This window comes from Ochotona curzoniae, unplaced genomic scaffold, assembly GCF_017591425.1.
Source record: "Ochotona curzoniae isolate NIBS_2020 unplaced genomic scaffold, NIBS_Ocur_1.0 contig_1071, whole genome shotgun sequence".
NCBI classification, from domain to species: Eukaryota; Metazoa; Chordata; class Mammalia; order Lagomorpha; family Ochotonidae; genus Ochotona; species Ochotona curzoniae.
Genome location: NW_024464939.1, coordinates 3506679 through 3531329, shown reverse-complemented (window position 1 = coordinate 3531329; position 24651 = coordinate 3506679). Strand labels below are relative to the sequence as shown.

Genomic DNA, 24651 nt, shown 5'->3' with positions numbered 1-24651 from the left:
CTGAAGTGAGTTCCTGGCTGCGGGTTTTGGCTCCAGTCTGGCCCTCATCAGTCATGGACATACATGCAACTCTAGGTTTCTCTGTCTCTTAAGATTTTTCAAGTATGTTCATGCACAAATCTGAACATAAACATTTGCTGTGCTTTTATTGTTGAAAACTAGAAGCAAATATGAATTCTTTCAAAAGATGAATGGTTAAAATTATTATATCAGAACAGCAATGTGTATCCAAACAATGAAGTATAGTTATATACTATTCAACAATAAAAAGAAACAAGTTATTGGGCCCAGCAGCGTGGCCTAGTGGCTAAAATCCTCGCCTTGTACGTGCCAGGATCCCATATGGACACCAGTTCTAATCCCGGCAGCTCCACTTCCCATCTAGATCCCTGCTTGTGGCCTGGGAAAGCAGTCGAGGACAGCCCAAAGCTTTGGAACACTGCACCCCTGTGGGAGACCTGGAAGAAGTTCCTGGAACCTGGCTTCGGATCGGTATAGCATCAGCCGTTGTGGTCACTTGAGGAGTGAATCATCGGATGGAAGATCTTCCTCTGTTTCTCCTCCTTTCTGTATATCTGACTTTCCAATAAATAAATAAATCTTTTTTTTTAAGATTTATTTTTATTCTTTTTTTATTGGAAAGGCAGATATACAGAGAGGAGAGACAGAGAGGAAAGATCTTCCGTCCGATGATTCACTCCCCAAGCGAGCGCAACGACCAATACCATGCCGATCCGAAGCCAGGAGCCTCTTCCGGGTCTCCCACGTGGGTGCAGAGTCCCAAAGCTTTGGGCTGTCCTCGACTGCTTTCCGGGGCCACAGGCAGGGAGCTGGAAGGGAAGTGGGGCCGCCAGTATAGAACTGGCACCCATATGGGATCCCGGGCGTGCAAGGCGAGGACCTTAACCACTTGCGCCACGGCGCGCCGGGCCCAATAAATAAATCTTAAAAAAAAAAAAAAAAAAAGAAACAAGTTATCAAGCTATGAAAAGACTTGGATGAAGGTTAAGCGCATATTGCTTTGTGAAGGAAGTTGGTCTGAAATGCCTACATACTCTATGTTTATAGTTACATGACATGTGGAAAAGGCAAACTACAGACACAGTTAAAAAATTAGATAGGTTTTGCCAGGAGGAATGAATAGGTGTAGCACAGGAGATTTTGGGGCAGTGCAACCATTTTATATGCCAGTGTAATGGTGGGTATACGGCCCTGTAAATTTGTCAAAACTGTATTACATTGAGAGTAATCCCTGGGGCCATTGTGGTGGTACATGCTAATCTTGCATTCAGCAGTACCAGCATCCCATATGGGTTCCAGTTCATGTCTTGGTTGCTTTACTTTCTATCCAACTCCCTACTTATGACCTGGGAGTGTACCAGGAGGGCCCAAGTCCTTGTGACCCTTCATCCACATAGGAAGCCTGGAAGAAAATCCTGGTTTCAGCTTTGGATTAGTGCAGCTCTGGCCAGTGTGGCCATTTGGGCAGTGAACCAGTGGATGCAACACCTCTATCTTTCTATCTCTGTAAAATCTGCTTTCTTGATAAAATGAAACACCTTTTTAAAAATATTTATTTATATTGAGAAGACAGATTTACAGAACAGAAGGAGAGACAGAACGATCTTTCATTCACTGGTTTACACCCTAAATGGCAGCAACAGTTGGAGCTGAGGTGATCTGAAGCCAGGAGCCAGGAGCCTCCTCTGGTTCTCCCGCGTGGGTGCAGGGTCCCAAGACTTTGGGAAATCATCTACTCTTTTCCCAGACCATCCGCAGGGAGCTTGATGAGACGTGGAGCAATTGGGACACAAATAGGTGCCCATATAAGATCTGATGCTTACAAGGGGAGGATCAGCCAACTGAGCCATTGCACCAGGCTCAAAATAAATAAATCTTTAAAACAACTCTTGGCCCAGCGTGGCAGCCTAGTGGCTAAAGTCCTCACCTTGCCCACCCAGGATCCCATACGGGCACCAATTCATATCCTAGCAGCTCCACTTCCATCCAGCTACTTGCTTGAGGCTTGGAAAAGCAGTTGAGGATGGTACAAAACCTTGGGACCCAGTATCCACGTCAGAGACCTGAAAGAGACTCCTGGCTTTGGATCGGCTCACTTCTGACCATTGTGGCTATTTGGGGAGTGAACCAGCAGATGGAAGATCTTCCTCTCTGTCTCTCCTTCTCTCTCTGTAATTCTGCCTTTTCAACAAAACAAATAAATCTTTAAAACAACAAAAACAGTAAAGCCTGATTTAAACTATGAATTTTAGTTAATACTAATGTATCAATATTGACCCATCAATTGTAAATGTATTAAGTTTATGCAAGATATTTATAACAGGGGAATCCTTAAGTGGGCAAAGTACAGCAATTTTATATTACCTGCTCAATTTGCTATACAAACTACTTTAAAAAAATGTATTAACTGATAACTGTATGGAATCTGGTTGAATATAAACCAAAAATTGAAATGTCTATGAAGAAGTCACAGGATATAGTTAAGAAACCGCATTTTCCTATTAACATACTATTAATCAATACCATGTCAATTAATGCCATAATGTTGTAAGTGGCTGTTGATGTTATGTTTGGGCTTTTAATTGATTGGGATGATAATTTGCTGGCTTTACCTTCAGACCAGAGATGGTCTCACCAAGAAATCGTTGAACCCACTAGGAAAATAAGACACTGGACTTGATGCTTGGTAAATACTTCCAATGAAAGAATCTCAGCTGAATTTGAACTGTGGTAATGCAGCAAGGTGGAGCAATCCACCATGGAGAGAGGGTACGGGGAGGGGTGGGGGGAATCCCAGTGCCCATAACACTGTGTCACATAATGCAATGCAATTAATAAAAATAAATAAATAAATAAAAATGTATTAACTTATGGGGCCAGGTTGTATTACAGTGAGTAAAAACACAAAGTACAACATCAGCATTCTAACAATAGCCAAGACTGTGCCAGGTTGAAACGAGGAAAAGGGAGGTCCATCTAGGTCTCCCATGTGGGTGGCAGGGGCCTAAGTACATGGGCCATCTACTGCTGCTTTCCTAGGCACATTAACAGATAGTTGCTTTAGAACAAAGCAGCTGGGGAACTGGCGCAGTAGCCTATTGGCTGAAGTCTGCATTGCACATGCTGGAATCCCATATGGGTGCCAGTTGTAATCTTTTTTTTTTAAGATTTATTTTTATTATTTTTTTATTGGAAAGGCGGAGACTTTAGCCGCAGGTTCTAATCTTGGCAGCCCAATTCCTATCCAGCTCCCTACCTGTGGCCTGGGAAAGGAATGGAGGACAGCCCAAAGCTTTGGGACCCTCTACCTTTGTGGGAGACCTGCTAGAAGCTCGAGGTTCCTGGCTTTGGATTGGTGGAATGAATCAATGGATGGAAGATCTTCCTCTCTGTCTCTTCTCTCTCTGTATCAGACTTTGCAATAAAAATAAATAAATCTTAAAAAAAAAAAAAGAGCAGCTGGGACTTAAACCGAAATCCATATGGTGATGCAGGTGGCACCTTACTCCAGTGTGCCACAAAGCTTGCTCCATATTTTAAGAAAAAATTTAGTATTAAATATTTCAGATACATCACAAAGTGCAAACACTAGTATGAAGTGCAGCTATATAATACCTCCAATCTAAGCAATAAGAACATCACCAAATCATCTGAAGTTCCTTTGCTCTCTGCTGGTTAACTCCCTAAAAGCACTCAACAGCCAGGGTTGGCTCAGAACACAGTCCATGCACTGCCCTGTGTGTGGCAGGGGCCGACTCCTGAGTATCAGAGCTGTGTCACCAGCAAGTGGCAGTTAGACTCGGAGGTGGGCATCAATACAGGTACTACAGTGGGGTAGGATCTCTACAGAGTGCTTTGGCCATTCAGCTAAATGCCTGCTCCACACATTTCTTTGTTATTTTACAGCGGATGGATGTCCCTAAAAATGAACGAGTCTGCATTTTTGAAGCCATATGTTATTTTATACCATGTTTTCAAATCTGCCTTTAATTTTTAAGAAAGATGTATTTATTTTTATTAGAAAGGCAGATTTACAGCAATAAGGAGAGACAGACAAAAAGATAGTCTATCCACTGGTTCACTCCCCAAGTGGCTGCAATGGCTGGAGCTGAACAGATCTAAAGCCAGGAGCCAGGAGCTTCTTCCAGGTCTCCCACATTGGTGCAGGGTCCCAAGGCTTTGGGCCGTCCTTGACTGCTTTCCCGGGCCACAAGCAGGAAGCTGGATGGAAGTGGAGCTGCTGGGATTAGAACCGGCGCCATTATAGGATTCTGGTGCATGCAAGGAGAGGACTTTAGCCACTAAGCTACCACGGTGGGTCCATTTTTTTTGTTGTTTGTTTTGCTTTTAATTTTTGTTGCAAAGTCAGATATTGGGAGAGAGGAGGAAAGAAAGGAAGATCCCCCGTCCTATGATTCACTCCCCAAGTGACTGCAATCACTGGAGCTGCATTGATCCAAAGCCAGGAGCCAGGAATGTCCTCCAGGTCTCCCGCATGGGTTCAGGGTCCCAAGGCTTTGGCCGTTCTCGACTACTTACCCAGGCCAGAAGCAGGGAGCTGGATGGAAGTGCAGCACCCACCTCAGACATGAAACAGTTCCCATGTAGGATCCCGTGGCACGTAACAAGAAGATTTAGGCACTAGGTTATTGCATGGGGCCCTAAACCCGCACTTAAAAAAAAAGTTATTTTTTAAAGTTTATCCACACTGGATTTGGTGCCAATTCGTTTCTTCTACCTGCTATATACTAATACATTAGTACAGTACCATTAATTATCAGTTCTAATTAACTATTTTTCCAGTTCTTCTGCAGCAAGTGTTTAAGAACATTCCTTGAAAAGGGGAAGCACATGTAATTTTCTTTTCTGTAAGATTTATTTATTTGAAAGAGATAAAGAGACATCTTCCATCTGCTGGCTCACTCCCGAAGTGGATGTGAAGATTATCTTCACATCTTCTAAGTCTCTCTAAGGTGGGTGTCAGGGGCCCCAAGCCCTCAGGCCATCTTTGGATTTTTTCCCAGGCGCATCAGCAGGGAGCTGTATCAGAAACGGAGCAGCAGGGACTCGAACCAGCTCCATCCAGTGGTTCCACTCGGTGTACTAAAACCACAGTCCTAGGCACATTTTATTAAGCAATTTCTAATTGCTGTCCTAGATGTGTGTGCTTCGGCTGCGTCCCACAGCTGCAGTTTCTTCAAACAGAAGGAGGCTTATTTTCTAAAGGACCTACTGCTCATTGTTTGTGGCGTTTCACTTAACCAGTTCCATAATAATTTCCATTACACCTATCAGCCTTCACTTCGTCGGCTGAGGCAGTTTCTTACTTTCTTTTCATCCTCGCTCTCTACGCACCTGCTTGTTTCCAGTGATGGAAGCGCTTTTACTCTTCTGTACTAGCCGCCCAGACTCCGCCACCGACACCACAGTCCGCTAGCCGGAGTCACAGTCCGCTAGCCCGAGGCCTGTCGGACTACCGAACGGGATCCCAACACGGTTTGACCCACAAGAGACGCCATAGTCCCCGCCCCTCCGCCGCCGCCGCGCTGGAGAAGGCGGGACCAGTGAGCGGCGGCGGCAGCGTGCATGCGGATAGGCCAAGAAACCGGAAGTGCGCCCGTCTCGTCCTCTCCGGAGCCGCCGCTGCTGAGGTGGGAGCGCTGCCCCGGAAGCTCTCCCCCGCCCCCATCTTCCCGCGAAAAACATGGCGGTGGACTCTGCTATGGAGCTGCTATTTTTAGATACTTTTAAGCACCCCAGCGCTGAGGTAAGGTTTGGCGGCTGGCTTCCGAGCCTGCAGACTCGAACCGGCCGTGGTGCCTCCTCCAGATCGTTAGGCTCCCTCGCTTTTCGCTCCCGCGGGTGGCCGCATCTCACTCCTCGTCAACGGACCCCTCCTCTTCCTCAGGCTGGGTTGGCGGGCGGTCTCCCCTTTCCCCTGCGTCCCTCGGGGTCGCGCAGGCTGCTTGGCTCACGTCGCCTGTTAATCTGTTTATTTATGTATTTTGGTCAGCTGTGGGCCTGGAGGATAAACTGTGGTTCTTAGGGTCGCCGCAGGCCGCTGGTCGCTCGTGGCTGCTTGGTGGTCCCGGCGTTTCTGAATCCTTTCTCTTGGGACGGGATGGCTGCGTGGCTGGGGGAGCACAGTCGTGTGCGCCGTTCTCGGAGCGCCTAACCTCTTGGGAAGGTGTCAAACATTAATTAGGACGTGACGCGCTTCATGGAAAGTCTTTCGCGTGGTGAATACTGTCGTTTGAGGGGCTAGAGTCAAGGAGTGCCTTGTTGGGGCCTAGGATTAGTGCATTGTTGTTCAGGGGGCTAGGGTCAGGCAGTGCATTGTCTTTCGGGGGGCTAGGGTCAGGCAGTGCATTGTCATTCGGGGGCTGGGGTCAGGCAATGAGTGCATTGTCGGTTGGGGTGCTAGGGTTAGTGCATTGTCATTGGGGGTATGGTCGGGCCGTGCATTTTTGTGGAGGGGTGGCTAGGGTCTGTGCATTGTCGTTCGGGGGTGGAGGGCTAGATCAGGGAACATGAATACCTGCACCAGGTGGCTCACGGGCCCCTGAATCTGGTGGGCTCTATGGTGGGGTACTTCAATTGAATGTGGCTCAAGAGAGCTGCTGAGGAGGAATGTGACTGAGGACCACAGAGAAATGGGGGAGGGCAGGAGCAAGCCTCCCTTTTCTCTCTCTCAGTACAGATTTTACCCACTTTGAGAACTTAGTTCGTGTGCCATTGGCGTTTATCAGTCCAAGCTTGTTGCATCCAGCCCTATGAGGGATAGCATGCTTTTGCTCTCTCACTGCAGTCTTCAGTGAAGTTGCTCAGTGAAGATTTGAAAAGTGTTGAAACTGTTGTGTCTTTATGAAGTAGTGATGCTAGCAGATGGTGGTAGTGTCTGACTGCTTTACTTGGCATAAGGAAGTGTTGAGCTTCCTGGTTTTTAAATGAACGGCGCTTAGGTCTGTAAAAGCCAAAAGTTGGGGCATATCTCACTGAAGATGGGTTCACCTGCTTTTGTGGGTTCCAACGCTATTTGCTCACTGTCTAATACAGTTATTCCAGCTGGGTATCCCATGTATGTGGTAGGGGCCCAAACTTGGGCCACACTTTCCCATGTACATTAGCAGGGGGCTGGATTGGAAGTGGAGCAGCTGAGATTTGAACTGGCACCCTTATGGAATGCTGGCATTACAGGTGTTAGTTTAACCCTCTGTGCCAGAATTCAGTGTTTCCTTCCCCCCTTTTCAAGCTTTATGTAAAGCTGTTTTGAGGGTGAAGGTATTGTTCTAGGAGGGAGAGTAGCAAGAAAAAATGATTACTCTATTAGAGAGTTTTTTTTTTTAATTTATTTTTATTATGTTTTTATTGGAAAGGCGGATATACAGAGAGGAGAGACAGAGAGGAAGATCTTCCGTCCGATGATTCACTCCCCAAGTGAGCGCAACGGTCGATCCTATGCCGATCCGAAGCCAGGAGCCTCTTCCGGGTCTCCCACGCGGGTGCAGGGTCCCAAGGCTTTGGGCCGTCCTCGACTGCTTTCCCGGGCCACAAGCAGGGAGCTGGAAGGGAAGCGGGGCTGCTGGGATTAGAACCGGTGCCCACATGGGATCCCGGGCGTGCAAGGCGAGGACCTTTAACCACTTGCGCCACCACGCCGGGCCCTAGAGAGTTTTTAAAAAGAATTTTTAACTACACAGAGGAGACAGATCTTTGGTTTGCTGGTTCACCCCACAAATGGTCACAACATCCATGAAAGCCAGGAGTCTGCGACCTCCTCTGGGTCTCCCATGTGATGCAGGGCCCCAGCATTTGGGCCTACTTTGTGCTAACAGGAAGGTGGATTGGAAGTGAAACACCTGGGACTTGAACTAGTGTCTGTATAACATGTTGATATGGCAGCAAACAACTTTATCTGCTGTGTCACAGTATCAGCTGCCAGAGAGTTTTAATCTGGTGTAGGAGATAGATTTAATAAAAAAGATTTTAGAATGACTATCTGTAAAATATGAGTCATGATGAATGAATTAAATGTTATGTTTGTGTTTTGTATATTTTTAATCTTTTACTTTTTATGTAATAAATTTATTTTATTTTTGATGATGTTTACATGGTTGAGGAGAATGCATGCTCATGTAGACCAGGGTGGGAAGGATCAAGGAATGGAAGAAAGTAGGTAAGACAGTTGCTTCCAATTTTTTTTTTGTCCTGTATCTGAAGAAAGTAGAGAAGGAAGGAGAGGGGGCCACGCCCTACAACCCAGCCACATCAGTACCTGGGGATAGGGGACATCATTCGATGTCATCCTTTGGTCACCGTTATGGAGCATGTTCCAAGGATCCTGCATAAGTGGTTTCGATACTTCTGAGATGCTGTTGATCTCGTAGCTCCAAGGTTGAGAAAGTCCTTCCAAGGTCTGACATAGTCCAAGGGCTGACATAGTCCGCCTTAGAGTCTCCACTCGCCCAGATACTTGCTGTCAAAGCTTGGCTAGGAGGGTTGTCCAGTTTGTTCTTTCCACCGTCCTCTGCCATGGTACCTGATGTCCTCTCAGTGAGCTGTCATGTCCCCTATGTGCATATGGGCTTGCAGTCCACTGCACAGGCTTCAGCAAAGAGGAAGCCCAGCTCTGACACATGCACTCCACGGTCAGACCACAGATCCTGTGATTTTCACCGTGGTTGGAGTGCTCAGTCAACAGTCCTGTTGAGGTGGGTGGAGGGTGTCCGAATAAACCTAACCAGAAGTGACCCCAGAGCTGACTTCTCTGTATGCCAATCAGTGCGGTGTCTAGCTCAGTCTATCACTCATATCAGCCTACACATGCATTGGTGGTTGCAGTTGCTGCGTCAGTTTTGTCCCCATCCCCATCTCATACACAATCCAATAGATGCTGTGGCTTAGCCTAACCTTGCCCATCACACACTTGACCCTAATATACACCAGTGGGAACTACAGCCTAGTTGAAGTGACACCCCACCCAAATGCCCACCAGGCTTGTCCTCAGCCCTGGTTCCTGTGCATGCCTGTATGTGCAGCAGACTGGTCTAGTCTGTCCCACATCCATTCAGCTCTTATACATATCAGTGGGTACTGCAGCCTAGCTCAACCTAACTGACTCTGCTATCTAGCCCATACTCCTGCTGGCGGGTGCCACCATCTGTTTAGCCAGGCCCTCACTCAGCCTTGGTTTTCATGCTCACTGGAGGGAACTGCAGCCCATCAGAAGGGTGCCTTTTAGGCCTACTCCCTGCCCTGGATCTTGCACTTGCCACGTGGTTCTGCAGTCTAGTGGACCTGTCCCTAGTCCCAGCACTTGCTAGTTGATGCTGCAACAGAGTCCAACCAGCCTGCATTTACTCTGGCTTATGCATGCACTAGTGTATGCAGTTGCCTAGCCAGCCTGGCTCCTGCCCTAACCTAGCTCACATGTAGGCCGGTGGGTTTTGTATCCCTGCCCAGTCTGGTTGGCCCCAAATCCCAGTTCTCACGCTCACCAGAGGAGTCCTCGCTGCCCCCTTACTGGGCTTACTCTCTCGTGCTTCTTTACCCCGCATCCCCTGCCCCTTGTTTCTTTTTTTTTTTTTTTTTATTAATAAATTTTATTTTGACATTCTTTACATAGTTAATTAGGGTAAGAAGGTTCGAGGGCTACAGGAAAGTGGATAATACTAATATGTTTTCCATATTGTTACCTTCATGTTTAAAAGGGGGGTATTAAGGGAGAAGGCCCACCCAATTTCCCACCCTCCCCAAGTCCCGGGTGTAGGGCATGCTCTGAGGTTCTTGCTCAAGTGGTTTTGATATTGCAACAGTTATGAATCGCTGTCAATCTTGCCGCTCCAAGCACTATGAGGTCTTTGAAAAATCCACTGATTGACATAGTCCATCATAGCTTAGATGGTTGGTTGACCCGTTCTGTCTTCTCTCTTTTCTTTGTTATGGTTCTGAGTCCAGCATTTAGATTAGGAAGATCTCCAAAGAAACTTCTTGTATGTGCTAACAAGTACCGGGCCTGGCACCGTCCATCGCTCCAATCAGCTGGTGGTTGCAATTCCTGGGTTGGTTCTGTTTTCACTCCCGTCTTCCAATGGAGCCAATGGGTGTTGCAGTCCAGTCTGGTTCTGCCCAGCACATACTTGGCCCTCACATAAACCAGCGGGAGCTGTAGCCTAGGTTGGAGCGACCCACAATAACCCCAACCAGGCCCACCCCCTACCCTGGTTTGCCAGTAAGTGTAGCAGTAATCCAGTCTGTCCCACATCCCATTCCACCCCAGCCGCTGTCTTAGTTTTATGTCCTCCTGTGGAAGTGGTAACCCAAGAGGGATGAGCCCACTATTTCCCTCCCAGGCCTCTCCCACTCCCAGATTCCAGTTGATGCTGCCCAAACAAACCTCGCCCACTTTAATTTTGTTTACACCAGTAGGAATAATCCGCCCAGCCTGGCTTTTCCCTGATCTAGTCCACATGAGGCGCACAGGTGTGGTAGCTCTGCCTAGTCTGGTCTGCCCCCATCCCAGCCCATGCTCTCCTGCGGAAGTAGCTGTCCAGCAAAGGAACCCTCCCTTATTCCCCTGCCAGCTCTGCCCACTTCCTTGCTTGTTCTCAGGCTGGTTGGGCGCTGCGGTCCCTTCTGGTACAGGCAACCTCACCTCGGCATTCCATAATGTGCACTAGTCTTTGTTGCGACCGACCCTGGGTCGACCCACACTGGTGCCTGGATTTGCCAGGGGATGATGTGGACAGATTCAGCCTGGTCTTGCCCCCACGTCTGCCAACTGTATGCCAGTGGGTAGGTTTCCATGGCCTTTTCTGGGCTGTTTCCTATCATGTTTCTTGCGTTTACCTGCTGGGTCTGTGTCCTGCCAGAGGAGTTGCCCAGGCTCCTCCATCAGAACCTCTCCCAATGCCAGGTTTCACGCTTACCAGTGGGTCCATGAGCCAACCCTACTCAGTCCACCTCCTGTCATAGCAGGAACTGTGGCTTTTCCTGACTGGCCTTCAACCCAATCTGGTTCTTGCTGTTGGATGTTCCAGCCCAGCCATGGTTTGTCCATACCCACGTATGGCTCACACATGGCTCAGTAGGGGTTTGAGACCCTGCCTAGTCCATCCCACATCTGCCCTGGTCCTCCAGAACACCAGGGGGAGTCGGGGTCCGGCCCAGTTCGGTGCATCCAATCCCAGTCCACACTTGTGCCAAGGGAGACTACAACTGTTTCCAGATCAGAACGCAGCCCCCTTCCAGGCCACGCGCCTCTTGGTGGGAACCTCAGCCCAGCTAGGGTTGTCCCCTTTGCTCCCCAACCGGGTCCGTTCCCAGCCATAGATCACATGCCTGCCAATGGATGCTCTGACTCAGCTTGGCACAACCCCTCCCCTGTCCCGAACTCTGCCTTAGACACTGTGGCTTAGCGTCCCAGGCTCCCACAGACCAGCAGGTACAAGAGCCTAGCTCGGCATGACCTCTGCTCCCTCCTGGTTTCTAGTTTTACTTGTGGGCTAAGGTTTGCTCAGTCGTGCCTAATCTACTCTGTTGCATTACCAGTTGACACATTGGCCAACTGTTGGAGCTACTTGTGCAGGGCAAGCCCCAAGCCATAGCTTCTGCATGACTGGTATTTGGTGCTCAGAATTATTAGTGATTACAAGTTTTGCTAAGGAAGAGTTACTGCCTCTTTCAGGTCCAAGAAGCACAATGGGTTCAACCTGGAGCTAATTAAGCAGCAACTCAAAGAACCAAATCCCCAGAGCTCCCCAGCCGGGCAGCCAGCAGGCGGAGCCTGGCACCAATGGCGCACTGGCCGCCCGGGGAGGACGGCTCACCATGTGCCCATGGCGGCCGTCCGGGATCCAGGCATGAGACGCCCCGTCCTGAGACCCACCAGCTGCCAGGAGGCAGCTGGAGGTTTAAATAACCCAGGCCCAAGGTCACGCCCCTCCCAAATCCCATTCACCGCCCCATGAAGGCGGCGGGTGGGCCCCGGACCTGCCCAGTCCCGGAGGCCTCCCCCCCTCGGTCTACTCACCCCGAAGGAAGCGGCCCCCGAAACCCAGCAGGCCCGGGGAGGACGGCTCACCATGTGCCCATGGCGGCCGTCCGGGATCCAGGCATGAGACGCCCCGTCCTGAGACCCACCAGCTGCCAGGAGGCAGCTGGAGGTTTAAATAACCCAGGCCCAAGGTCGCGCCCCTCCCAAATCCCATTCACCGCCCCATGAAGGCGGCGGGTGGGCCCCGGACCTGCCCAGTCCCGGAGGCCTCCCCCCCTCGGTCTACTCACCCCGAAGGAAGCGGCCCCCGAAACCCAGCAGGCCCGGGGAGGACGGCTCACCATGTGCCCATGGCGGCCGTCCGGGATCCAGGCATGAGACGCCCCGTCCTGAGACCCACCAGCTGCCAGGAGGCAGCTGGAGGTTTAAATAACCCAGGCCCAAGGTCGCGCCCCTCCCAAATCCCATTCACCGCCCCATGAAGGCGGCGGGTGGGCCCCGGACCTGCCCAGTCCCGGAGGCCTCCCCCCCTCGGTCTACTCACCCCGAAGGAAGCGGCCCCCGAAACCCAGCAGGCCCGGGGAGGACGGCTCACCATGTGCCCATGGCGGCCGTCCGGGATCCAGGCATGAGACGCCCCGTCCTGAGACCCACCAGCTGCCAGGAGGCAGCTGGAGGTTTAAATAACCCAGGCCCAAGGTCGCGCCCCTCCCAAATCCCATTCACCGCCCCATGAAGGCGGCGGGTGGGCCCCGGACCTGCCCAGTCCCGGAGGCCTCCCCCCCTCGGTCTACTCACCCCGAAGGAAGCGGCCCCCGAAACCCAGCAGGCCCGGGGAGGACGGCTCACCATGTGCCCATGGCGGCCGTCCGGGATCCAGGCATGAGACGCCCCGTCCTGAGACCCACCAGCTGCCAGGAGGCAGCTGGAGGTTTAAATAACCCAGGCCCAAGGTCGCGCCCCTCCCAAATCCCATTCACCGCCCCATGAAGGCGGCGGGTGGGCCCCGGACCTGCCCAGTCCCGGAGGCCTCCCCCCCTCGGTCTACTCACCCCGAAGGAAGCGGCCCCCGAAACCCAGCAGGCCCGGGGAGGACGGCTCACCATGTGCCCATGGCGGCCGTCCGGGATCCAGGCATGAGACGCCCCGTCCTGAGACCCACCAGCTGCCAGGAGGCAGCTGGAGGTTTAAATAACCCAGGCCCAAGGTCGCGCCCCTCCCAAATCCCATTCACCGCCCCATGAAGGCGGCGGGTGGGCCCCGGACCTGCCCAGTCCCGGAGGCCTCCCCCCCTCGGTCTACTCACCCCGAAGGAAGCGGCCCCCGAAACCCAGCAGGCCCGGGGAGGACGGCTCACCATGTGCCCATGGCGGCCGTCCGGGATCCAGGCATGAGACGCCCCGTCCTGAGACCCACCAGCTGCCAGGAGGCAGCTGGAGGTTTAAATAACCCAGGCCCAAGGTCGCGCCCCTCCCAAATCCCATTCACCGCCCCATGAAGGCGGCGGGTGGGCCCCGGACCTGCCCAGTCCCGGAGGCCTCCCCCCCTCGGTCTACTCACCCCGAAGGAAGCGGCCCCCGAAACCCAGCAGGCCCGGGGAGGACGGCTCACCATGTGCCCATGGCGGCCGTCCGGGATCCAGGCATGAGACGCCCCGTCCTGAGACCCACCAGCTGCCAGGAGGCAGCTGGAGGTTTAAATAACCCAGGCCCAAGGTCGCGCCCCTCCCAAATCCCATTCACCGCCCCATGAAGGCGGCGGGTGGGCCCCGGACCTGCCCAGTCCCGGAGGCCTCCCCCCCTCGGTCTACTCACCCCGAAGGAAGCGGCCCCCGAAACCCAGCAGGCCCGGGGAGGACGGCTCACCATGTGCCCATGGCGGCCGTCCGGGATCCAGGCATGAGACGCCCCGTCCTGAGACCCACCAGCTGCCAGGAGGCAGCTGGAGGTTTAAATAACCCAGGCCCAAGGTCGCGCCCCTCCCAAATCCCATTCACCGCCCCATGAAGGCGGCGGGTGGGCCCCGGACCTGCCCAGTCCCGGAGGCCTCCCCCCTCGGTCTACTCACCCCGAAGGAAGCGGCCCCCGAAACCCAGCAGGCCCGGGGAGGACGGCTCACCATGTGCCCATGGCGGCCGTCCGGGATCCAGGCATGAGACGCCCCGTCCTGAGACCCACCAGCTGCCAGGAGGCAGCTGGAGGTTTAAATAACCCAGGCCCAAGGTCGCGCCCCTCCCAAATCCCATTCACCGCCCCATGAAGGCGGCGGGTGGGCCCCGGACCTGCCCAGTCCCGGAGGCCTCCCCCCCTCGGTCTACTCACCCCGAAGGAAGCGGCCCCCGAAACCCAGCAGGCCCGGGGAGGACGGCTCACCATGTGCCCATGGCGGCCGTCCGGGATCCAGGCATGAGACGCCCCGTCCTGAGACCCACCATGCCCCTTGTTTCTTACATAAGCCGTGGCCCAATCTGGCATGGCCCACTTTACCTTAGCATTTGCTGGCAGGTACTGCAACCTGGCTCAGCCTGGCCTATCCCCAGTTCCAGTTCATGCTGGTAGGTGATGCAGCCTAGCCTAGTATGGACAGCCCCCAGTACTGGCCCTAATGTGAACTGGCTGGTATTGCAGTCTAACTTGGCCTGTCCAGCACCCTGTCCTGGTTCTCACATCTGCCAGTGTATGTTATGAACTGGCCTAGCCTGGCCTGAGCCCCCACACCTGAGCCACACATATGCTGGTGCTTACTTTAACCTGGTCTGGTCTATACTGCTCCCAGTTTTGGTTCTTGCACTCATCAGAAGAAGCTGCATCCTGACAGAGGCGTTCCCTAAACTCTCACAGGCCACCTCGCAGTCGCAGATCTTGGATACACTGGTGGGTTTTTTGCACAGCCTGGCTTGGCCCACCTCCTGTCATGGCATTATCCACAGGCACAGAAACCTCGCCTAATCAGCCCACATCCTTTCTGATTCTTAGCAAGTTGACTGTTGTATCCCAGCCCCATCTGTTCCACCCCTAAATCTGGCTGTCTTGAGATTTAGTGGATGCTGAGACCTAGCCTAGACTGTCCTGTACCCACTCTGGATATTGTGAGCACCAGTGGGTGCTGGAGCCTAGCCCATCCTGGCACACCCCAGATCCATTCCACACCTATGCTGAGGAATGCTGCAGCCATGTCTAGCCTGGTTTGTCACTCCCATTCTGGTTCTCACACTCACCAGTAGGAACCACAGCTCAACCTGGGTGTCCCCTTAGCTCCCCTACCAGGCCTCTCCCAGGCAGATTGTGCATGTGCTGGTGGATGCTCCAGCCTAGCCTGGCATAGCCTGTCCCAGGGCTTGGCCTCTACCTCTTGCGAGCCCCCAGTCCCAGCTTTCGCAGATGTGTGCTACAGCCTACCCCTGTCCAACCTGCTTCCATCCCTGGCTTTCATGCAAACCGGTAAGTGTGATAGCTTAGCTCTGCATGGTCTGCACTACAACCTTGCTCCTGTGCTTGCCAGTGTGCTACGATTTGGCCTGGTTCGCCCTGGCCCTGCCTGATTTGCCCTGAGCCAACCCATACACCTGCTGACAAGTGGAGAAGCTTTGTCCAGCCTGACCAACACCCACCCTGACTTACAGGGGAGTTCTTCAAGTTCCCCACAGCCCATTCTCAGATACAGGTCTGGCATGTGTCAGTGGGTGGCCTTGTCTAATCCCCTGGTATTGGCCCTTGTGTTTGCTGGTAAATGTTGTGGCCAGACCCGTCCCACACCCAGTTCTTAGGTGCACCTGCAGGTGCTGTAGCCTGGACCAGCCTGGCCTTTTCCCAGCCCCAGTTCCCATGAGTATTGGTGAGTTCCATGGTCATACTTAGCTTGGCCTGTCCCTACCCCAGCTCTTGAGTAAACCAGGGTGCTGCAGTGCTGTGGGGGTGAGCCCACATATCCCCCACAGAAACTGTCCCAGACCGATTCTCTCACGTATTGGTTAATATAATTGCCTAGCCTAATATTACCCATCCCCTATTCTGACACTCATTGGTGAGTGCTGTGGTCTAGCCCTGCCAGCCTTGGTCCCCAGCTCTAGCTTTCTGTGCACCAGTAAGTGGTGGTCGTTACCAACTAATCCAGCTTAGGTCTCCCATGTGTTGGTCTGGCCCTGAAAGGTCTTCGGGTTTCCCTTCTCCAAACTGCCCCCATATCAGCCCTCTCATTTACCTACAAGTGCAGTAGTTTAGTCAGTACAAGTCCCACGGAAGTCATTTCTTTCCTGAACTGTTCTCCCTCAGTGGTCTTCTCTTTCATACATCCAATATCCACTAGAGCAATCTGTAGGCCCCTCTCATGCCCGCGACCATGCAGTAGCCCGGTCCTCCAGTGGTGTGGCATACCAACCTGGGTCCCTGCTGCCTGCCTTGATTGCATGTGCACTAGTGGCAGTCTGCAGATCCCCTTCTGCCAAAGTGTAGGTTTCTGCCCCTCACCCATCTTAAAAACATAAACAGAATAAGCAGCTAACAAATGAAAAAATATCCACAACTTTGCAAACAAGAATGTAAGGTTAAACTTTAATTTAATATATTAGATAATTTTTTAAAAGAATTATTTTCTTTTTATTGGAAAGTCAGATATACAGAGAGGAGGAGAGAGAGAGAGAAAGGAAGATCTTTTGTCTGCTGATTCACTCCTCAAGTGACTGCAGTGGCTGGAGCTGAGCTGATCTGAAGCCAAGAGCTTAGAGCCCTTCCCATTTCCCACAGGGGTGCAGGGTCCCAGGTCCTTGGGCCATCCTCGGCTGCTTTCCCAGGCCACAAGCAGGGAGCTGGATGGGAAGCAGGTTGCTGGGATTAGAACAGGCGACCATGTGGGATCCCGGCGCGTTCAAGAGGAGGACTTTAGCCACTAGGCCACAGCGCCGGGTCCAACATGTTAGATAAATGTTTAAGATCATATTTGAACAAGGTTATTTGATAAACAAGTATATGAGTGGAGATGCTGTTTTGATACTCCTGTTAATGTGAGTGAATTGATTTTCTTTCCTCCTAACTCCATTATAATCTGTATTTACTTTGTACTTTGTAGCCAAAAGTAAGTCTTATATTTATAAATATAGTAATTTTCTTTTCTTTTTCAAAGATTTATTTATTTTTATTACAAAGTCAGATATACAGAGAGGAGGCAAGACAGAGAGGAAGATCTTCTGTCCGATGATTCACTCCCTAAGTCAGCGCAATGGCCAGTGCTGTACCGATCCAAAGCCAGGATCCAGGAACTTCCTCCAGGTCTCCCACACTGGTGCAGGAACCCAAAGCATTGGGTCATCCTCAACTGCTTTCCCAGGCCACAAGCAGGGAGTTAGATGGGAAGTGGAGCTGCCAGGACTAGAACTGGTGCCCATATAGGATCCCAGCGTGTTCAAGGCGGGGACTTTAGCTGCTAGGCCATGCCGCCGGGCCCAAATCTAGTAATTTTCTTAATGCATATATTCATTACTCACATCAGTGATCCAAACTATATTACTGTTTTGTGGTTTCTTTATACCCCTATAACATTTAAAAGCGGACTTCCTTTTTAAAAAATTTGAATAGGTAATTGTACTTTTCATGAGGTACAAATTCAGAAGGTACAAAAGGGTATACAGTAAAGGTAAGTCTTTCTTCCCTGTCCCATGGCCATCCTGTTTCTTTTCCTAGTTATTTTGTTTTTAATATTGATTTTTATTAGCTGTGTAATATTTATTTAAGTGATGATGTCTTCAAACATTTAGGTTTCTGGCTTTTTACATTGATGTAATGTTCTCAAAGTTGATTTATTATATACATCTTCAGGTTTTTGTTTTTTTTTTAATGCTACTTTCCAGAGTCAGTTGCTGTGTTAAATTACAGTTGTAGGTTAGTGACGGATGCTAAAAAGTCGTTCATTTTACCAGTTTCTTTAGGAAACCAGTTTGGAACTCATCTGCAGAAGTGATCATGGAAGTGGTAGGAAAATGCTAGATGGCTAAGGGAGCGGGTGCAAGGATTGGAGAGTAAGGAGGGCGGCAGCTGTTCTGTGTCCTTGAAATGTGCAAGTACAGATAACTGATTCAGAGGGCTGAAATCTGACCATTCTCTTCTCACGATCCCTTCACTTTGATTATATGTCTTTAGTGATTTTTTTCTGTCAGCTTATCTTCGTAGAGTTCATTTTTTTAAAGTCTGAGAACATAATCACCTTATAATATTTGCCTCCTAAAAGTCCTTCTTTCATTTAATGAATATGTTAGAAATCTGAGGCTTGGTGCTTCTCTCTCAAAAACAATTTTATTTGAAAGAGCAAGAAAGTGAAAGAGCTCTTCTGTCTTTTCTTCCACTCCCCAGATAGCCACAACAGTCAGGGCTGTGCCATGCCGAAGCTGGGAGCCTGGGACACCATCTGGGTCTTCTACATGAGGTGGCAGGACTCTGAGTGTTCATCTTGGGTCATCTCTTGCCTCCCGGGCACAGAAGCAGGAAGCTGGATTAAAAACAAAGTTGGTCCTGCGTCCCAGGCACTCTGATCCAGAATGTGGATGTCCCAGATGATGTAACCCACTGTGCTACAATGCCTGCCCTAGCTCTTGTCTTCTCATGGGAGAGACAAGAGGCGATTACAGTTCAGTTTAAGGAATTTTGGGCCTGAGGAAGAAGCACCTGACTATTCTTGATTAGGCTCAGTTTTGAAGAAAAATTTGACATCTGGAGGGATTGGCACAGAAGAGTATTAGGAAGGGAGTTCCAAGCAGAACGAAGATAAAGTTTACTTTGAATGAATGAAGGCATGAAGTTGAAAAAGAGCATGAGTGGGTGTGGTAAGCATGTAATTTGCAGCTACCTGGTAAGAGGCACATTGCAGTAGTAGAGTGAATTAGAGACCGATTTTATTGCTGTCAATTCTGGGTTAGAGTGGTTTAGTATGTAGAACTATAAAAAAGTGACAGCAGGAATGTAGGGAAATAAACAGATTTGAGAGCTGTTTAGGGTCCAAGGGCTTGTATTTAATTTAAATGGCAGAATGGGAAGCCAAGGATGATAGTGTTTCTGGCATTGTCTGAATGGTGGTGCCAGGACTGAAGTTCAGTTTGGATTGCTGAATCTGTTACTTGAAGTGGAGGTTCTTAGTGGTCTGAGGCTCAGGTTTTAAAGAATTTCTAGGTGGAGAAGAGAATGTAATCTCTTCTCATTTTGTTGGTGGTTCAGCCACTATGCCCTGCTTTCCATGTGCTTCAGCCGTGGTGAACCCTGCTTGTGGTTTCTGGAGCATTCTGAGTTCTCTGCATGTCCTTCATGTGGTCTTTCTGCTTCCTTTGTCCTTCAGCCGATTCTTGTTTTCCTTAAAGACTTGATTTGCTAAGGTCTAGTTCTTTTGGGAAACTTTGTTATTCTACTTCTGTCCTCACTCCCAAACATTGGCTTTTAATCTGAGTTAGGTAAATACTCCTGCCTTTTCACAGCAACCCGAATGAGTCTGTATCGTGACAGTTTATCTGTTTGTCTACCACAGTTGGTTTTCTGTTACTAAGTGATAGAGATTATGTCTTTGTTTGCTCAGAACCTAGCTTATTTGGAATATAATAGACATTTAATGTTTAGAAATAAGTATCTCATAAAAGTAGTAGCAGCTAATAAAGAAAAAAATATATTTTAAATCCTTAAATTCATCTTTTTAGATTCACAGCAAGTACACCTTAAGTAGTACTAATATCATTTAATTGAGGGCAAAGGTAAGCAATATAGAATTGATAAACATTTGTTCTAAGCTTCCTGTGTACATATAAATGAGATTTCTTAGTGATGTGAGTAAATGACTGCTGTGTGGTAGGCTTTTTAAGTGCAAGAGTTCATTACTAGAAGGAAATATACAACCAAAGTGTGAGGTAAATACATAAATCTGTGCTATGTGTTGAGTGTGCTGAGTACCTAAAGTATGTATGTGTGTATGTGTATAACATTTTAAGATTTTTTTTTTCCTGAAAAGTTTGATTTACAGAGAGAAGGAGAGACACAGAGAAAGATCTTGCATCTGTTGGTTCACACCCAAAGTGGCCCCAATGGCCAGAGCTGAGCTGGTCCTAAGCCAGGAGCCAGGAGCTTCTTCTGGGCGCAGGGTCCCAAAGCTTTGGGTTGTCCTCTATTGCTTTCCCAGGCCACAAGCTGGGAGCTCGATGGGAAGCTTAGTGGCTGAACTGTTAGGAAAAGTTGATGTAAAATAAAATTGCTCTAAAATAATGTGAAAAAAATTATTGTCCAATACCTACATTTGTTTAATCATGTCAGATGATATTTATGATTTATTCTAAAAGGAGTTTATGCTATTTTATTATGGTAAATTCTTAGTTTGGGATTTTTTTAAATGATAAGAAAATTCTGCCTTGAATGAACATTCTGAATTGAACTGGTATGACGTTAGCTATAATTCTTATTTAGTGATGAATGTGACTGTAGAAATAGTAATGTTCTGATTACAACATACTATGCTACAAGCTACTGGGAGTCTTCTGTAACATGCAGTGATTATATCATATTAGCTTCCTCAAGCTTCAGGAAATCGGTATTTTGAAAGGCAGCTGGCACCAGATAAAGAATTATGGCTCTATTGATAAGCAAAATATCAGCAGGAAGCCAAATGCACCACGGAAAATGTTTCACTAATTGAGAGGCTTACTTTGGTGTGTTTTTCTGATCAACTATTTTTAAAAATTGATTTATGCAGCATTGTAAAAAATAAAACATTTAACCTATGGGGTTTGTTTTAAGGTTATTTTAAAGTTCTGCAACTGCAATAAAATAAATATGAATACATGCTGAATTGAGAAAGTGTTTTTGCTTATGGTCTTTCTCTTTTTTTAAAGCAAAGTTCTCATATAGATGTGGTTCGCTTTCCATGTGTGGTTTATATCAATGAAGTTCGAGTTATACCCCCAGGAGTAAGAGCCCACAGCAGCCTACCTGACAGCAGGGCATATGGGTAAGTCAGCACTTTTTTTTTTTTTTTTTTAAGTTTATTTTTTTGAAAAGGACACACACACACATTCCTACACAAGGCTGGTTCTCACTAAATACGAGCTATAATCTTGGTCAAGTGGAAACTGGAAGCCAGGAACTCTGGGTTTCCCATATGGGTAGTGGAGACCCAAGTTCTTGGGCTGCCACCTGCTACCTCCCCTCCCAGGTTTTATGATGTAGGGCCCTGGGATTGGGAGTGGAGCTAGGACCCAAACACAGTCTGTCATACGGGATAAAGGTATCCCTTAGTGACATCTTCACTGCTGTGCCAAAGTCCTGCCCTTCACTTTGTCTTTTTTTCCCCAAACAAAAGCATACACCATCCTTTATTTGATTCCCTGCAAGTTCTTAAGAATCGATAAAGTAGAATACTTTTTTAAAAGTTTCTTCTTGGGCCCGGCATGGTAGCCTAGTGGCTAAAACCCTTGCCTTGCATCCTCCGGGTTCCCATATGGGTGCTTGTTCTATTCCTGGCATCCCTGCTTGTGGCCTGGGAAAGCAGCTGAGGACCCTGCACCTGTGTGGGAGACCTGAGAGAGGCTCCTTGCTCCTGGTTTCGGATTGGCACCAATCTGGCCATTGTGGCTGCTTGGGGAGTGAATCAATGGATGGAAGATCTTCCTCTGTCTCTCCTCCTTTCTGTATATCTTACTTACCAATAAAAGTAAAATAGATCTTAAAAAAATAGTTTCTTCTTGACCAAGGATTTGCTTCAGAAACATTTTTAAAAGTGAATATTTAATATTTTGTACATAATAAAAACCCTAAGACTTTATTTAGTTATGGTTGTGCCTTATTGTAATTTTAGGTTTTCTGTGTAATGTATAATCAAGTCATAAACTTGGAAACAGTAAATTATTTGATTTAAGTACTAAGATGCTTCTTTTCAAAGAATCTTTTTCTTAAATATTGTAGGATGGATTAGTAAAGTAGATGAATTATTTTAAACCTTATTTCCCCCTTAATAATAAGAATGAATATTTAGGAATACATTTCTTATTAAATTAATATATATTTATTGCATTATTTCATAGTATTTGCTTTCATGACTGATCTTAGGCGTTGTCTTTTTGAATAGGTTCAAATTTGCCATTAATTATGATTAATAAACAATTATTTAAAGTCTTCTCAGGATTTGATTGGAAATTAAGTAAATAAATAGTTCCTGACATGCAGGCACAGATAACTTTTAACACCTAATCTAAAATAGGAAGTTGTTGTGACATGAATAATTAATATCTTCTGATTTTAATTACATAGGCTAAAATCTAAATCCCGATTTTTAAAACATTGATGTATGTAATAGGAACCTCTTACGTAAGTTTTAAACATATGGTCTAGGTATTAATCTTATGTGTTAGTACCTTATTTCATTCTACATATGTTGTGGAAAACTGAATTTGTTACATGAAAGAGTTAACCTGTTTGTGGGCTCCAGCTTACGAGCCCAATTCTTCATAGTTGTGAGCAACAGTTACTAATTACTATAAAATCTTCAAATATGCTATTCAAAAATTAAAACATACAAAATTGATGTTTGTGATTAGCATTCACTTAATTGACTTCATACCTTTCCCCCTCCTTTAAATACTTATTTTTCCAGTTTTCTTTCTAGCTTTTCTGTAAAGGGAAGTGTGCAGACAATGAGAAAGATAGCATCATGATAGTGTATCTACACCTGATCTTAGCCCCAAGCCTGAGAAGTGGTGATGATAGTGCATCTGTTAGCCTTTTTAATTTTTATTTTCACTAAGCAGGGAAAGACTGATCTATCTGTCCACTGGCTTACTCTCCAGATGACCACAGTAGTCAGGCCTGGGTCAGGCCAGGCTGAAGTCAAGAGCTGGGAACTCCTTCTTGGTCTCCCCTGTGGGTGTCAGGGGTACTAGTACTTGGGTCATCTTCTGCTTTTTGAGGCACTTTACGAAGAAGTTGGACAGGAAATGGAGCATCTGGGTCTGGAACCACCCCCCCCCCCCGCCCCACGGAATACCTGTGGTGCAAATGGTTGCTTAGCTTGCTTCACTGCAGAACTGCAGAGCTTTCTGCCAATCATCTTCTCTGATTAGATTAGTATTGGACAAAAAGGAACTATTAGTTATCTGTTGCTCCATGACCCATTTGAGCAAGTTTATCAGCCTAAGATAGTGAGTATGTATTACCTCATATTGTTTCAGAGGGCTGTAATCTAGGGGTGGCTTAGCTGGCTCAAGTTCTCTCATGAAGTTAAGATAGAGGTCAGAGCATCAGTTTCAGATGTGAGCGAGGCTGCAGAATTTGCTTGGAGGCTTCCGCCTTTGTCTGCCGGCAGGAGACTTCAATACCTTGCCCGAAGATCCTTTCCATGTGGTTACTTTGGTCTTAACAAGAGTTACTGCAGAGAGAGTGATCCGAGGCTGAGTTTGTCTAGGATAGAAACCTTGGGGTTTCATTACTTAGTAACAGAAGTCTCAGACCATTGCTTTTGTTGTGTTCTGTTGGTTACTGGTCTACTGGTGCAGTGTGGGTGGGGACTGCACAGTGAGTACCTGGCCCCTTTGTCATTGGGGGTTGTGTTTGAGGCTGACTGCCACTCTAGGCAAAATGGTTCTTTACCATTAGCTTTATTGGGTAGACCTGTTTGTTAGTATTTCCTCTCTTCCTTTTTCTCAAGTTGGGATATAGGAATGTTCTTATTTTATTTTTATAAGGCACAATTATGGAGAGAGAGAGAAAGAAAAAGAAACAAAAGGGAGGTCCTCCATCTGCTGATTCTCTCCGCAAATGGCCGCCGTGGCTAGGGCTTGGGCCAGATTGAAGCCAGCAATCAGGAGCTGCTTCTGAGTCTCTCTTGTACATGCAGGGAAATCCTGCTGTGTTCCACTGATTGGGCCTTCTTCCACTACTTTCTCAGGTACATCAGCAGGGACTTTACCCACAGTGCTGGCCCTGTGTGCTTGTTTTATGATAACTAAATATGAAGGCATCAGAAACAATACATTGTTAATGGAGTTGGCATAGTGGATAAAGCTGCTGCCTGTGATGGCTGGCAATCCATATGGGTATTGGTTTGTGTTCCTGCTACCCTGCTTCTGATCCAGCTGCCTGATGATGCCTTGGGGAAAGCAGTGTTGGATGGCCCAAATGTATGGACCTGGCCACCTGTGTGGGAGACTTGGATGAAGTTCCAGGCACAGGATGGGAGTCAGGACTAAGTACTCCAATATGGGTATGGATTCCCAAGTGGCAGTCTTGAACTTCTGCCAAATGCCTGTCCCTGTTTTGTTTTCAAGTGACTAGGACTGGAGTTGGGGGAGGAGGGAATGAAAAGTTAAAGAAAACTATACTTCAACTTTTCCCCACCCCCAGTTCCCCATTCCAACTTTTTTTTTTTCTTGAGATGTTTGAGGCCAGGGTCTTATTTGAAGAGGAAGGGCAAGATGCAGAGAATTACATATGATTTTTGTTTCATTTAAGCTAAGTGTGTACTTCTAATCTGATTCTACTGTATGTATTTGTGTATTCCTTTATTTCATTTAACATTTTGGAAGATGTATTTATTTATTTGAAAGGCAGAGAGAGGGAGAGACAGATTTTCTATCCACTGATTTAACTCGGCAAATGCTGCGATGATCAGGCTGAAGCCAGAAG

The 24651-nt window shown here is 48.2% G+C and overlaps 1 protein-coding gene across 2 annotated transcripts in view; it reads left to right on the top strand.

Moving 5' to 3' along the window:
• The first annotated feature begins 5675 nt into the window (after positions 1 to 5675).
• VIRMA (vir like m6A methyltransferase associated) overlaps positions 5676 to 24651 on the top strand; it is a 64481-nt gene continuing 45505 nt past the window's right edge. Inside the window, exons 1-2 of one of the 2 annotated variants that reach the window (XM_040993416.1) lie at positions 5676 to 5788; positions 20868 to 20983. In XM_040993416.1, coding sequence (XP_040849350.1) covers positions 5726 to 5788; positions 20868 to 20983 — 179 coding nt within the window. In that variant the 5' untranslated portion in view covers positions 5676 to 5725. The remainder of the gene's footprint in view (positions 5789 to 20867; positions 20984 to 24651) is intronic. The other variant, XM_040993426.1, reaches the window with a different exon arrangement.